General features: G+C 39.1%; 1 protein-coding gene across 3 annotated transcripts in view; it reads left to right on the top strand.

The window, feature by feature from the left end:
* The first annotated feature begins 19 nt into the window (after positions 1-19).
* FBXO9 (F-box protein 9) overlaps positions 20-14,803 on the top strand; it is an 18,922-nt gene continuing 4,138 nt past the window's right edge. Inside the window, exons 1-9 of one of the 3 annotated variants that reach the window (XM_039725271.1) lie at positions 20-349; positions 4,124-4,201; positions 5,186-5,344; positions 5,781-5,838; positions 8,228-8,327; positions 11,398-11,528; positions 12,693-12,807; positions 13,336-13,454; positions 13,734-13,824. In XM_039725271.1, the coding sequence (XP_039581205.1) occupies positions 347-349; positions 4,124-4,201; positions 5,186-5,344; positions 5,781-5,838; positions 8,228-8,327; positions 11,398-11,528; positions 12,693-12,807; positions 13,336-13,454; positions 13,734-13,824 (854 nt within the window). In that variant the 5' untranslated portion in view covers positions 20-346. The remainder of the gene's footprint in view (positions 350-4,123; positions 4,202-5,185; positions 5,345-5,780; positions 5,839-8,227; positions 8,328-11,397; positions 11,529-12,692; positions 12,808-13,335; positions 13,455-13,733; positions 13,825-14,803) is intronic. The other 2 variants (XM_039725281.1, XM_039725292.1) reach the window with 2 other exon arrangements.

Genomic DNA, 14,803 nt, shown 5'->3' with positions numbered 1-14,803 from the left:
TCCCCAGCAGGCCTTGCGCCGCGCCGCCGCGGGCGGCAGAGGCGGCACGGGCCGCGGTGCGCTCTGGGACGGGGAGTCCGTGCGGTCGCGCGTCGTAGCGGCCCGCGCGGGAGGCGGCGCTCTGACCTGGCGGGTTCGCCCGGGCCGTGTCCCGCCGCTCCCGCCGCCGGCCCTGCTCGCCGGGAAGATGGCTGCCGTCCGCAGGGCCCGCAGGGACTCCCGCTGCGTGGTGCGCTTCTCCGACCGAGAACTCTGCTAAGTGCCCCTCGCGGGCAGGGAGGACACACGGACCAAGCGGGGGAGCAGAGCCCCCGGGACGGGACAGCGCCGCCCGAGCGTCGGCAGCATGGTGAGCGGGCCCGGGCGGCGGGGGCTCGGCTGGCGTGCACGGACGGCCGGGCGGGACCGGGACGAGGGGCTGTGCGAGGGAGCGGCCCCCTGGCCGCATTGCCGGCAGGCAGCCCTGCCCTGCCCTGCCCTGCCCGCCCCCGGGCACCGGGCGATGCCTGTGGGAAGCGTGCCGTGATCCCGCCCCACCGCGGCTTGACACGGCCGCCCCCGCAGGGGCTTTGATGAGGGGGCTGCCTGGTTGTGGAGAGATCCAGCCCTCCGTAGGAACGCGGGGACAAAATCCCTGTGTCATTACGGGGGAGCGTGCCCTTCCTTTCCCTTCCTTTCCCCAAGATGTGGTGGCATAAAGTCACTCAGTCGTTTAAAGGACTCTGCGGGCCCGGGACTCGGGTTGAGTTTGTCATTTAACATATCAGAAATACTCCTTGGTTCGGCATTGCTTTACTGACTGCGCCTCAATATGGATTCAAGTATCCATGATGAGAACTCGACCATTCAAAGTTAAATCATTTATATCACGCAGGAGCTGTTAAAATGTCTCACCACGGTTATAAAAACTCTTAATTTTGATCACAGTGTTGTTTCTACCACATTTACCGAAAAATAGGGCGACTTTCTAATTTTTTTAATAAAACCAAGAGGAATGTTAGCTGGTAGTCCCTGTTTCGCTTTGCCGTGCTTGCTCCTCCCTGAGTTCTGTATGGTTCACACATAACAGCCCTGTTCAACTGGTGACACTCAGCTTCGAACTGTTTCTGATCTTGGTTTTATTTTGCTGAAACAGAGATCAGAACTATTACAGGACGTGATGTTACAGACAGTTTAGTGAGCAGTACTCTGAGGAAATCAGCATGCAATTATTGATTGCAAAGCAAAACTGAACTGTGCAAATAAACTAGTTCTGCATTTGGCAAATGGTTTCTGAAGCTTTGCAAACAAATCAGAATTGAATCTATTCAGATGACTTAATTTTTCTGAGTTGCAGCCTAAATCAGATACTTACTTTTGACAAGTTACCTTTTGGTGGCTTGATAGACTACTACTTTCCTCATGGAAAATTAATGAAGCCAGTCAGCCAGTACACACTATGATGTCTTCCTTTCAATCAGGATGAAGTCACTGTTCTGTGTGACAGCTGACTTGTATCAGAAGAAAGGCCAGCAGCACAACGATGAACTATCTAGATTTATCCCCTAAGTAGCAGTTAGGGCACAGTGTTCTATGAATTTTAGAAACTCTTAAGTACAACACAAGTATTCTCAGAGCGAGGGCAAGGAGCCACTTTGTGCACGTTGTGAAGTGCTTTAGGTGTGATCTCATGAGCTGTCTGCTCATGAAGGTCCTTGCTTCACACTACCTGTGTTTACTCCCTTTTGTCACAGCAAAATCATGGGATTTCAGCAGGTCAGATGAACAGTGGAAAGGTTGTTAATAGACATCAGTTTTCCAGTTCATTCCTATGCAGTAGCAATGAATTAATTGCTTTACCAGTGAGTTCAGAGGGGTGGCCACTTAGGCTGCCACTACTGCCACAAGACAGACCTTTGATATGAGAGACTGCAGATTGCACATGCATACAGTATAGAGAAGGTAATGACAGCACTTCGGTTGTAATCAATTTCATGATGGTTTTTGACAGCTTTTAGACTGTAGGCCAGGTCTTCATAGGTGTTTTTGGTTTGAGTTGAGAGCATATTTAGGTTTCAAAGAGCATCAAATGACATTTTGGATGCAGTTGGTCCACTGCCGTGTCTGACTGCGACTCAGAAATGAAGTAGGGCAGCTGATAGGAGAGGAGGGATTAAAAATTAAGAGTTGAACAGATTTGTGAAATACAAAGTTTTTGAATGAGGTGAACTTCATCCAGCTCCCTAACCTTCTAAGTAGTTTCAACACTTAAATCAGTTTGTTTACAGACTCAGGAGTTAAAGGTTTTAATGGGCGTGGCTTTATGCATGAGAAGATAGTGTGTTGATTTAGTTCAGAAATTGCTAATTTCTGCATTTTGCAGATAAAACCAGGCTTATTCTGCCCAGACTGGAGAGCTGCCTGGACATAACTCAGCTGCAAACCAGAAGACTTGCACTCTGCACAGACAGAATTAGGCCTTATTTCTGCCAGCCCAGTGCCATAATAATGCACTTACAGACACCCATTTCAGAGCTAGCTCATTCCTAGGCTGGCTCTGCTTGGCCAACAGAATATTCCTGGATGCTGATAATGTGGTAGGGCTGTCACAACTCACAGGGCATTAACTGCCTGCAATGAAATCCTGGAATCAAAGCCCATGACATTTCCAAGTTATTTACTCCTTGCTGAGATTTAATGCCACTACTGTTTTATAGTGTTCTGGCTCACCTGTTTCCTCCACCGGGAAATTAAAAATGTACAGAAATTAAAAATGAGAATGTAGAAGTAGATGCAATATCTGTTTATCTTCAGCCAATCAACCATGTCTATCAATCGTAAATGATAAATTATATGAAACATCAGTGAAAACACTTTTACAGATGACAAACCACTAAGATTATGGTCTTTGGGGAATCTGAAGACGTGTGCTAACTCCAGGGAGGTGCTTGTCACCCAGACAGGGTGATTAAAGGTTGCCTTCCCATCACCTTTGCTAGTATTCTGTAGTTTGATCAGAACTGCCAGGTGCTCTAAAAATGGTATAAATTTTCTGAGTACAAGAATGCTTTGATTTCTGCACTTTGACTGTGCAGGAGGTATGGATTTCTTTTTGAGAGCTTGGTAGAATCTCACTGGCAGAATGTCACTTCAAGTCTCTGAGTACTGACTACAAAAGGAAGGAGTGGGAAATAAAAATTTTAAGTAGTAGTGATAAAGTCAGGTTTGCCTGCTCGTAATCTCACTTTGCATTATCTACTTGCAGAACTATAGATGTGAATTTCAGTGCAGAATGGTAGAAAAACTCGTTTGCTTCAGCTGCAGGAAAAATCTTAAACAAATCTCTTAGTTGTGATTTTGGGGTGGTTTTTTTCCCCCTTTCTGGCATCTTGCTGTTGTTGTCATCATTGTAGTAGTTTGTCACTAATGCTCAGAATTAGTTTTCCTTTGTTTTAGTGTAGACTCAAAAATCTCAGTATATTTCACTATGATAATTAATTGGCATCTTTTTAAGTTTTTTTTTCTTAAACTAGCTGGCTTAACTTGCTATGTAGAGCCATGTTAGGCTTAGTCAAAGGTCTTATTTCAGGTTTTATTTGTTTAACTGTCTCACAGCTGTACTGTAAATAAAACCAACTGTCAAGTTCTCATGCTAGCTTTTTATTTTATTTTCCAGTACATTTCTTGTTTAGTTTCACATGTATATGTAAAGTATCTATTGTTATTCAAAGCATTTTTGTGCTCTTGCAAATATTAAACAAATCAAAACTACTGGTTATCTTTACAATGAGAAGACAGTGATTAAATTTTAATTTGTTGGACAAAGGACATTATTGTTTAATACTGAAGCTTTTGCTCTGTGCTTTGACATAGACACAGTGTATTTAGTCAGGTATGCCAGCCTTCGAGTGATACACAACTAATCTGTGTTGGATTAAAATGCAAAACCCATCTTCATTGAATATGAACTTCATTAATATGGAAGTACAACTGATCTCATTAATTTTAAAATTAATTTTTATCATCAAAAGGGAAGTATGCTTAATTATTTTTTTTTAATGTGTGTCCATGACAATTGTTCTTTGTGAATGTACTGTAGGGACTTAGGCAGACCCTATAGTCACATTTGACTGCTCTTTACTAGGCAGAAGCTGAAGAAGATTGTCACCCTGATTTGGTAAGAACCGATGACAGTGAAAGATCTGGTGAAGCAAATCTTCAGGTATGTCTCTCGTGCTAGTGGGTTTTTACAAACATAGTATGCTGTGATTTAAACTGCATCACTTATCCTCATTTATTTACCACACATCTGTTGATCTGACAAATGCTTATTCTGCCTATCCTTCCAAAAGTGAGATAAATTTTACATTGTGTTCCAAGTGTCAAATTCAGTCTTTAGCTATCTGTGTAGATGAAAAGAAAGCTTGTGACAGATCTGGAATTTCTTTGAAAAACTGTAGAACTTGGACAGCAGTTTCTGTGATCAAATTCCAGATTCAGTTGTCACTCTTTACTGGACAAGAAAGGTGATAAAAGCAGTGTAATAGAAAAGTGGGTTCTCCTGCAAGACTAGATTTCTGTGTAGTTGCTCCCCACAAGCTTAGATGATTGCAAGAGACGTGTAAAGTGTAACTTCAAAGATGCTCAAAAAAAAGGCATGACAGGAATTGCAACTTGTTTTATTTCACAAAGCATTGTCCATACTTTTAAAAGAGAAAGGAGTAAGGTCTTATTTGTATATTATATAAATTGCCTTCTTGAATGATAACTGAGATAACTGGCTTGTGTACAAAAACCTGGATTTTCTAAATTTTAATATTAAGAGCTAATTGATTTATTGCTTATGATAATTCTACATGAACAAGAACAAACATAATCATGTCTGGAAAGACCACTTTTCCATGGAATCTTAGGTCATAACCATGGTACTAACAAGCACTTCTTGAAACATCAGTTTTTCTTCTGAGGTGAACAGTCCAGAAAACAAGCACTTTTGTTATTGAATGAGATTGAACAAGTACTTGTGCATTTTTTGTTTTAATTTACCATAAAACAATTGCTAACTCTCTGTGCCTAAATTGACTGAAGCCATCTAACACTTGGAAACGTTTTGAAATTCCTTTTTGTGTTTGTACTTTATAATTTCTCCTCAGAAGATATACAGTCTGAATATGTGATACTATGTAGAATTAATCATGTTTTTTAGGCAGAGCTCCAGATGTTCAGAGCTCAGTGGATGTTTGAGCTTGCCCCAGGTGTGAGTTCTAGTGGGTTGGAACCTCTGCCATGCAGAGCATCATCAAGAGAACCTGGACTAAAGTCTGTTGATGCCAGGGGAAAACAGGAGATAGCAAAAGAAGAAAAGGTACATAAAAAGATGCATCATTTTGAGGTTTTATTTGTCTGTATTACTGTTCCACTATAACTTTTCTAAAAGCTAATGCTGAATTAAATCTGGAGAAACAAGAGAGGTTAGTATCTTGTTAGCTCCATACTAATGTCTACATAATCCTACACTGATTTTTCTAGTCTTTATGTTTGCCTTGGTGTCACCTTCACAATCTGCTTTCTGAAAGACTGTATGTAAGGGACAAACAGCAGGAATATAGATAGTTTGTTAAGTGGGAATTTCAGTCATCTTATGTCTTGTAGCACATGAGTATGTCTTCTCTATTTATATAATTTTTTTGTTATCTCTGTCTTAAGTACAGTAGGTAAGGTCAAAAATTTTTCTAAGGCAAGTGATGTTGCACTTGTAATTTAAGGAATTGAAGAAGTGCTGTGTGTAATTTATTGTGCAGGCAAAAGAACTTTTCCTGAAGGCAGTGGAAGAAGAGCGAAATGGGGCCCTTTATGAAGGTAATATGAAAGTCTGCAATGGACACCCTTATTGTGCAGAAATCTAACACCTGTGATTATGGGCAAATCTGCATGGTGCCAGTGAATGTAAATTGTGGGCTAACAGTGGTTTGAGAGCTCTGTCATTCAGATAAGCAAACAAACATGCTCTGGAAGGAACCGTCATATCACAGTTCTAAGGCTGAGGTAAAGCAAAAATGACATCAAGAAAGGAGTTTCTAGCTTTCAGGCAATATAACAGTATCTTAGAATGCCTCTTTATGTGACTACTGCAACTTGAAATTAGCGTAATAATTAATTAAGGCAATAAACTATTTCCTACGCTCACGGTTCTCATCATTCCACTATGAACAAAACTACTGCTTTAATGCTTTGTTATTTGGTTGTGGGGGTTTTTTGGTGTGGGTTTTTGTTGGGTTTTTTTTTTGGAGAGGGCTCTTTGGGTTTAGGGGTTTTTGTTTGTTTGTTTTTTATTAACACAGCATGCTAAAATGGCTTTTTCAAGAATTCCTGCAGTGAACATTCAAATCTGGTAGTCTTTGAGATTTGTCATAAAATACTTAAGGTGCTTAGCTTGCTTACCTGCACTCTTGCTATCAGCACTAGTAAAAATGGAAATTCAAAGGTTTTTTCTTATATTTGGTTTTCAGAGTCTAGAGAGTAAGAAGTCTGTCCTGACTTCCAAGTCCTATAGTTCAGTAGTGGAGATACCAATTTTCTGTTTCTTTCATGTGAGAAAGAAAGCAAAGCAGAATGTGTGTGCAATCCTTCTCATCCACCAGAGGGTTTGGCCACTGTGTTCAAAGTGCAGGTGCAAAATATGTTAAGATACTGAAATCTGAGAGAATTCTGAAAGCTCCTGAACTCAGCCACCTGCTGAATCAAAATTTTCACTTCACCATGGGAATTTTCCTTCATTTTCGAGGGATTTCTGGTTTTGTTTTATATCTCATATTAACTGAAAAAAATATGAGTCCCCTGCAGTTAATAAAATCGCTTGTCTTAGTTTCTAATTTGTTACGTGTTTTTACAGGGCACAATTACTTTAGACTAAGATACAGTAAGTGTTTGGTAAAGGATTAAATGTACAGTAAAAAAAATATGTCAGCACTAAAAATCTGGTACATATTTAGGAAATCACGTAGTCAATTGTGAAGGTTCTTTCTGAATAAGTTAGGAAAAAAAGGTGAGGAAAGCGGTCTATTTAAACATTGTGTATGTAAAATGAAAGCTGTGGCTTCATCTGCTTCAGTGCACTCCTTTTTTGTTCAACATATCAGGAAAGAAGAACTAATATCTAACAGTTCCATTCATGTGTTTCAGACATCTGGATTGCATGAGTGTGAATTCATCTTTCTCAACTGAATTTGATCTGAGACTTAGAGAAACTGAACTGAACTATTTCTACACATAGATCTGTATGAGACCTTAGAGGCACGGTCCTACGCCAGACACAGATGTATTACTGAGCACATGTTGGGACATCTGTTTTCAGACCAGGCCTTTATTTGCTGACCTGGCCCAGGTCACCAGAATCCAAGCCTGCTTCTGAAATCTGCTGATACCTGATGTTTGTGAGACAGTTATGTGCTGCAGCTTGTTCTTGCTTAAGTACAGTAGAGGCCTTGTCTGCAAGATTAAATGCTAAAGTTGAGACTGATCTCTATTTAGCTGGCTCCTGGTATTTCCAGTCCTCAACAGCCAAAGGATATTATTTGTCAGTCACTGGCCCTGACATGAACTCAAGGAAATGGGAACATTTACTAGTCTCAAACTCGAGATTCTCAAACTCATCAGACAAATTCTGAGCTCCGCAATCACTGATGTTTTATTTGAGTTTTGGTTGGAATACAAAGAAACATATACATACACACATGATTTTACTACTGGTATTAAAATAGATTGAATGTGCATACATCAGATTAAATTAAGAAGGATTCACAGAGCTGACTCAGGAGGAAGACATTCTGTAGCTTAAATAACTGTTTGTTGCCACAGTGATGTTCCTGAACCTCTTTCTCTGGGAAATCTTTGGAAGTGCCAAGCACCAAACAACATCAGGAGTTTGTAATGTTTTAGTGGAAAATTTTCTACTCCATAGTTGAATTTGTGGTAATTAAGGTAAATCTGTAAAAACTGAAACATATCTAAGCTAACTCTTTATTCTAAAAAAGTACATGAGGTTTTTAGTTTTGAAAACAGGTCTTTAATGTTCCTCTCTTTTGTATTGAATTTAAAACTAACAGTTTAGACTAAACAAACTTTCCTAGGCAAAGGCATTTTTCATCTTTTTAGTGCTTTTAGCTGAAATCATCTCTGAAAGCAGTCTTTGCCTTGGTAAGCTAATATGGACATCGGATATGTTTGAACATCAAACCTTTCTTTTCAGCCATCAAGTTTTATCGTCTAGCCATGCAGCTTGTACCTGATATAGAATTTAAGATCACCTATACACGGTCCCCTGATGGTGAGGGAGTTGGAAAGAGGTGGTAAGTATGAAATTTTACTAATTAAGTGCATAGGAGTACTGAAACATGACATTTTGTTTCTGAAGGATATCAATATCCTCCTGTAATATGCAGTTGTAAGTCCCTTAGTATCTGGAAATCTCACCGACTCTCACTTGAGTAGACTATATTTTTTGAAGACAGTAACAGGCTTGTTTGGAGGTAGCTAATGTCAGGGGGAAGGATTACAAATAGTTATGCTCTTGCTTAATTAAAAAAAGCATCAGTCACTATTTTGATTTTTGATTTTCAGATTTAGGATCATATACAAAGTTGTAGATGGCAAAACGATTAATTAGTTAAAGCTTCATAGTAATAAAATAAGCATCTTAATTAAGTGAAGTAATAATCTGTTCTTGTGCCAACACAGCCAAATGAGAGCATTTTCAGTAGAGCAATACATTTAGAAGCTCAGAGACTGCAGTCTGAGTGATCTAGTCTTTCATCACTGCACACATCAGAATACCCCTAACCTCAGTGCAGCGGATGTGCAGTGACTTAGGGCTGCCTTAACTTGAGCCCAAGACTCATGTTTAAGGAGGGCCAAAACTTCTGTTCCAGCCCCTGCAGCCTAACATAGACAAGCTTATGGAACAGCCTCCCAAATTCTTGCTTACTCATAGCAGCTATTGGTGCTCCTGATAGCTGCATCAAAAAATCAAGAGTTTTAACATGGAGAATTAAAAAGGAAAGCACAACCGTGTCACTGGGTATCACTAGCTCTGTCTTGTTGGCTCAGGACAGTACAGTTCCAGTGCAGCTGTTGACTTAATATAAAAGAATGCAAGATGAGCTAAGTGCTTTATTTCCATCCATTAGTTTCATATCTGAATGTGTTGCTGGCATGAAATCTTTGCTGTGCATTTGTGCACTAGGAAAACTACCGGGTCATGCACTATAGTCATGTAAAAACCTTGGGTTTTATAGGATTATTTTCTTTCTTTAGCATAATTTTCTCTACTCCATTAAGACTCTTGACCTGAAGTTGGGCAGGAGTGGTCCTTCTGGAGGGTGGGAAGGCTCTGCAGAGAGAACTGGACAGGCTGGATCAATGAGCCAAGGTCAATTGTGTGAATTTCAACAGGGCCAAGTACTGGGTTTTGTGCTTGGGTCACAACAACCCCAAGCAGAGCTACAGGCTGGGGCAGAGTGGCTGGAAAGCTGAGTGTTGGAAAAGGCCCGTGGGGTCCTGGTTGGCTGAACATGACCAGTGTGTGCCCAGTTGGCCAGGAAGGCCAGTGGCATCCTGGCCTGTATCAGCAGTAGTGTGGTCAGCAGGACCAGGGCAGGGATTGTCCCCCTGTTCTCAGCATTGCTGAGGCCACACCTCCATTGATGGGTCCAGTGCTGGGCCCCTCACGTTGAGAAGGACATTGAGGGACTGGAGGGAGTCCAGGGAAGGGCAGTGGAGCTGGTGAAGGGTCTGGAGCACAAGTCCTGTGAGGAGCAGCAGGGTTGTTAAGCCCGGAGAAAAGCAAGCTCAGGGGAGATCTTGCTGTTCTCTACAGCCACCTGAAAGGAGTTTGTGTAGAGGTAGGTGTTGGTCCCTTCTCCCAAATAACAAGTGACAGGACAAGAGGAAATGGCCTCAGGGTGTGCTTTGCTGTTAATATTAGGAAAAAGTGTTGTCAAGCACTTCAGCAGGGTGCCCAGAGAGGAGGTTGAGTCACCATCCCTGGAGGTATTTAAAAGATGTGTACATGTGGCAGTTAGGGACATGGTTTAGTGCTGGGTGAATGGTTGGGCTTGATGATTTCAGAGGTCTTTTCCAATCTAAATGATTCTACAATTGTGTGGATTTTTATTTGGTTTTTTAAATGTTGCTATACTGTTCTGAGCACGTTGTGGCAGTGAGGGAAAATGAACCAGTAGTCTCAACTGTTACTCTACTGCTTAAAAGCAGTATTTGTAGAGATGTATTTCTTGGGAGAGATTTTAGTTTGTGCTTTCTGAATTACCGTTGTAGGTGTTTCATACAGTCTTGATGAGAAAAAACAAATTACACAATTAGGTTTGAAAAACCAGTTTACAGTGTGGCCTGTAGGTACTGGGACTGACCATCATAATCATCAAAATGAAGGTGTGTTCAGTGCAACATCTTACTGTAGTCTTAGTTAGGACAGACCCAAACATAATTGTCTTCTCTCTGGTACTTCAAAACCCATTGGTAGGTCTACTAGTTGCTTGCTTATAGTCTCAACTCATTCTATTAGCTTGTTTAGAGTAGAATTGAACAGTATTAAAAGGTACTGTAAGATTTCTTAATTAGCCTGTATACCAAGTCAGGGAAAAAAAGGTAGTTCATGATGTGCTCAAAGAGTTTTGTGTTGTTTCTGGTTATTTGGGGCAAGCAAACAGGCAGCTATTAAAAGATCATATTATGATATACAACTTAAATTTAGATTTATTTTATTAATGTGGTAATGTTCTTTTATGACTTAGTAATCCTTCAAATTTAGTGATGAGTAGCAAGCTTGTTGTTTCTCTTCTGCTATTTTGTTCTGGCTCCTGAAATTTATTATTTCTGCCTATTTATAGAATAGGTACAAAAGTAGTTTTCCTTCATTACTGTTGAATACACCCACCAAAGATCACTCTTTAGTGAATAACACAAGTGTGAAAAATAATCCTTAATTGTTTCCAATATCTTGCATCATGAGAAGGATTACAAAATACAACTTCTCATTAACAACATTTTATTTCCTGCATATGCTATATCTTAGACAAAGTAAAAGATGAGATTTTTCTTTTCATGAGGTCAAGAAATTCTTCAGTAACTTCAATAAAAAACTGAAATACAAAATAAAAAACTGGGATGGGAATTTAATGAAAAAGCGCCAGTTGTTACTCTCAGAGGCATTCCAGCAGTGTCTTAATGACCTTGATCACATTTCAGTAGTTGTTTTATTGTATGATGAAATATGATTGCTTTAAAAATGTACAGGAAACAACTCTGTTGAATGGGAGTATGGCAGTGGACTGATGCCAAGATGAGGATGTCTGTTTGTATGTTTTGTCCAATATTACAGTGTTGGCATTGCTCCTTTTCTAGTGTTGAGGATAGCAAAGAGGATGACAAAATGGCAGATCTCCTGACGGATTTCCAGCAGCAGTTAACTCTTCAGGAATCTTCAGTCAAACTTTGTCAGCCTGAAGTTTATGTCAGCCAGACCCACATCTCAGGTAAGAGTTGAGAGGCAGAATTTATATTGACGTTTCACTTTATTAAAACATTTGTCTCCTTCATTCAAAAGCCACCTTTTAAGAAGTACCTATATTATCTCTTTATTTCTGTAGTTAGATACAAAGGAGAAAAAATTTTCATCTAGGTAAACAAATCTTGTTCTCATACCAGATCTTGTCTTTATCACACAAGATTTTCACACATGTAGTATTTCTGAGTAGAATTTTCAGGATCAGAGGCATACTTAAAAGTAGCAACTTCTAGGAATGGACTTGCTGAACTAAGTGTATTCCAGTTTTCCTTCCAGTTCTTTTGGTTTGGTTTGCAAATACCGTTATTATTACAATTTTTAAGTGTGAGTCAAAAACAATTGTTTTGTAGACTATGCATCTTTACATTTCTTGATTTCATCTGATACTGCATGAGATTCTTGCAACAAATATATTTTAGGGTCAGAAAGACTAAATAACAAAGCTAGAAAGTCTTTTGAAAGTTAATGACTTTCAGTGCTTCAGTTCTAGGACAGTTATCCTGAGAATTCCTTATGAGATCTAAATTGTAGAGAGTGTATATGACCTATGATCTCTCTTAAAAACAGATGGCTTGGTTCTGCATCCTAAATTATCAGTTGCACTTTGAAATCTTGGCCTGATCTCCTTTGTTTTGGTCAAGGAAAGAAAATAAAGTAAGTGAAGCAAATCAAAACATAAAGAAAACAGGCTTTGAAACTTTTTTTTTTTAAATAACTGGTGCATTGTACTCTTGGGAAAATGTATTTTCTTTTTTTACCAGTAAAGACAAGATGTTGCAGACCTTACTCTAAAATGATCTCAGGAGATGTGTCCTTTGAGCACAATGTTGGTCTTTCCAGCCAGTCCTGTGTCTTTTTTACTGACTTTTTTATAGCAGAAAGAAAACTTTTTAAAAAAATCACATTGGCTTCAGAAGTTAGTAGGCTAAAAAGGATCAAAAGGATATTTTATGGATGTCACATCTAATCTATAGTGACCTTTTAAGTTAATTTTTTTTTGTTGTTCTCTGGCATTGGGCTACAATGTGAAAAGTAGGATTTTTTAATGGAAAGTCAAAAGCCAAACCTGGAATTATAAATAAGCTGTTGACTTACAGGCTGCATCTAACAAGGATTTCTTTTCTCTTTTTAGCGTTGCCTATGGAAGTACTAATGTACATTTTCCGATGGGTGGTTTCAAGTGACTTGGATCTAAGATCATTGGAGCAACTATCTCTTGTTTGTCGAGGATTTTACATTTGTGCCAGGTATTGTAGATAACTTATCTAAACTGAAACTTCTTTTTTTGCACTAGTATGTCCTGCTTTTCCTTCCCATGGACTTTTTCATGTTAAGCTCCTCACAGAGCTAATCAGTTTTTTAATACACTACTAAATGGTATGTGAGATAGATGACTTTACTGTAATAAAAATCTAGCAGAAAGTATTACTTGCTCTATCTTGTTTGCAAATCAGTGTTTCGGGTCTCCAAAATATGGTCTGTTGTCATGCTCATATAGCCACACAGAGAAGTGCCAGGGTGCTGCAGTGTTGTGGTTCTGTACTTGGATGAAAATGACAGTCTGTTCTTCAGTTTCACTGGGAATAAGAAAAGGCTTTCAAACACTCCAGGATTAAGTAAATTAGTCAAGGGTTTTAAATTATGAGCTATTTTTGTTCAAGAAAGTTTCTTTTAGTTGCATCCAAACTAAGTAGGAGAGTGTTACTTTGATATATAAAAGATAAACAGGGTTTGTAGGGAAGTTATGGGGTTTGCTTTTTTCTTGTTTTCACTAGAGATCCTGAAATCTGGCATCAAGTGTGTTTGAAAATATGGGGCAGGAGCTGCAATAAACTTGTTCCATATACATCTTGGAGGCACATGTTTTTGGAAAGGCCTCGCGTTCGATTTGATGGTAAGTTGTATTTTTGGAAATAGTTGTAACTATGTGTGACAAAAACAGTCAGGTGGGTTTGGTGTTTGTGATGTTTGTTGTTAGACCTAATCTGAATTTGTTTGTGCATTTCAATTTGTGGAATATATGCAAAGAGAAGGGAAAAGTGCAAGAGATGAAAATAAAAACTTCCATGTATTTAAGTAACAAAACCATATTCAAAAGTTTTAGATTATTGGCTTTTTCATCATAAATATTTTATGTTGTTAGTTTTTGTTCATATATCTTCCTTTTCTGTAGGTGTATATGTCAGCAAGACAAAATACATACGTCAAGGAGAACAGTCTCTTGATGGTTTCTATAGAGCATGGCACCAAGTGGAATATTACAGGTAGAGCTGTAGTACAATGAGTGAGTGAAATGTTTCTCTCTCTTAAGTTCCTTAAATCCACCCCTGGCTATCACAGGCAATAATCATTCTGTAAAACTGAATGGGACTGCTACAGTGTGTAAGATGTGTATTTTTTGAGAATAGGTTTTAGACATAGAATCTAATAATAGATCTAATAATAGAATTCTGTGATAATTAGAAATGAGCTTAAAAACATGTTTCATCCTCTCTTAAACCATGTCACGTGGCAAAAGCTTGAAGGCTTATAACAATTAATAATTATCTACAGATTGCTTTCCCTAAATGACTTTTGCTTTACGTGTCTGATACAACACATGACACAATTCAGCAAAGAGAATACATGTGATTATACAAGATCAGTCATTTAGCATATGTGTAATCAGTTGTAAAAATCAAGAGGCTGAGCTTTCTCATCTTGTTGTAAATGCCTTGCCATTTGTTTCCTCAGCCTGATTTTTTGCTGTTGTTCATCTTGTGCTCCCAGCATTTATTGTTTCATTCTGCAGTCTCCTCTGAGGCTGGAAACTGTTCATAGTCACCATTGAACCTGATGGCTATTGCTGTAGTCTCAAACATTAGCACGGTACTGGAGTACTGTAAAAATCAATCAGGTACCAGAACCTAAAAAAGTCTGTATGACATTACTAATTTTGTACTAATGCTGTAATTGAGATTGTTTTGCATTGGTCTCAGTGGATAGGAATGGAGAAACTTGAGGTCAGTTTTGATCCCACAGTAGCCACCTTGCTTTGGTAGAGGTGACAAAATTTCATCACTTCCTCTTTCAATATTCATAACTTTCTTTTGATTTCTGATTTTTTTTCTGTTATGTGTGAAGAAATGTGTTTTCAAATGCTATTACCAATTAAGTTCTAAATCCTTCTGGGTAACATCCTCTGATTTTAAAAGCAAACAAACAGGAAAAGGATGTATTTTCTAGGTTTGCATTGTGTAATTA

Source organism: Passer montanus, unplaced genomic scaffold (assembly GCF_014805655.1).
Source record: "Passer montanus isolate IOZ18808 unplaced genomic scaffold, ASM1480565v1 scaffold11, whole genome shotgun sequence".
Classification (NCBI taxonomy): domain Eukaryota; kingdom Metazoa; phylum Chordata; class Aves; order Passeriformes; family Passeridae; genus Passer; species Passer montanus.
This window is presented reverse-complemented; position numbering and strand designations above follow the sequence as displayed.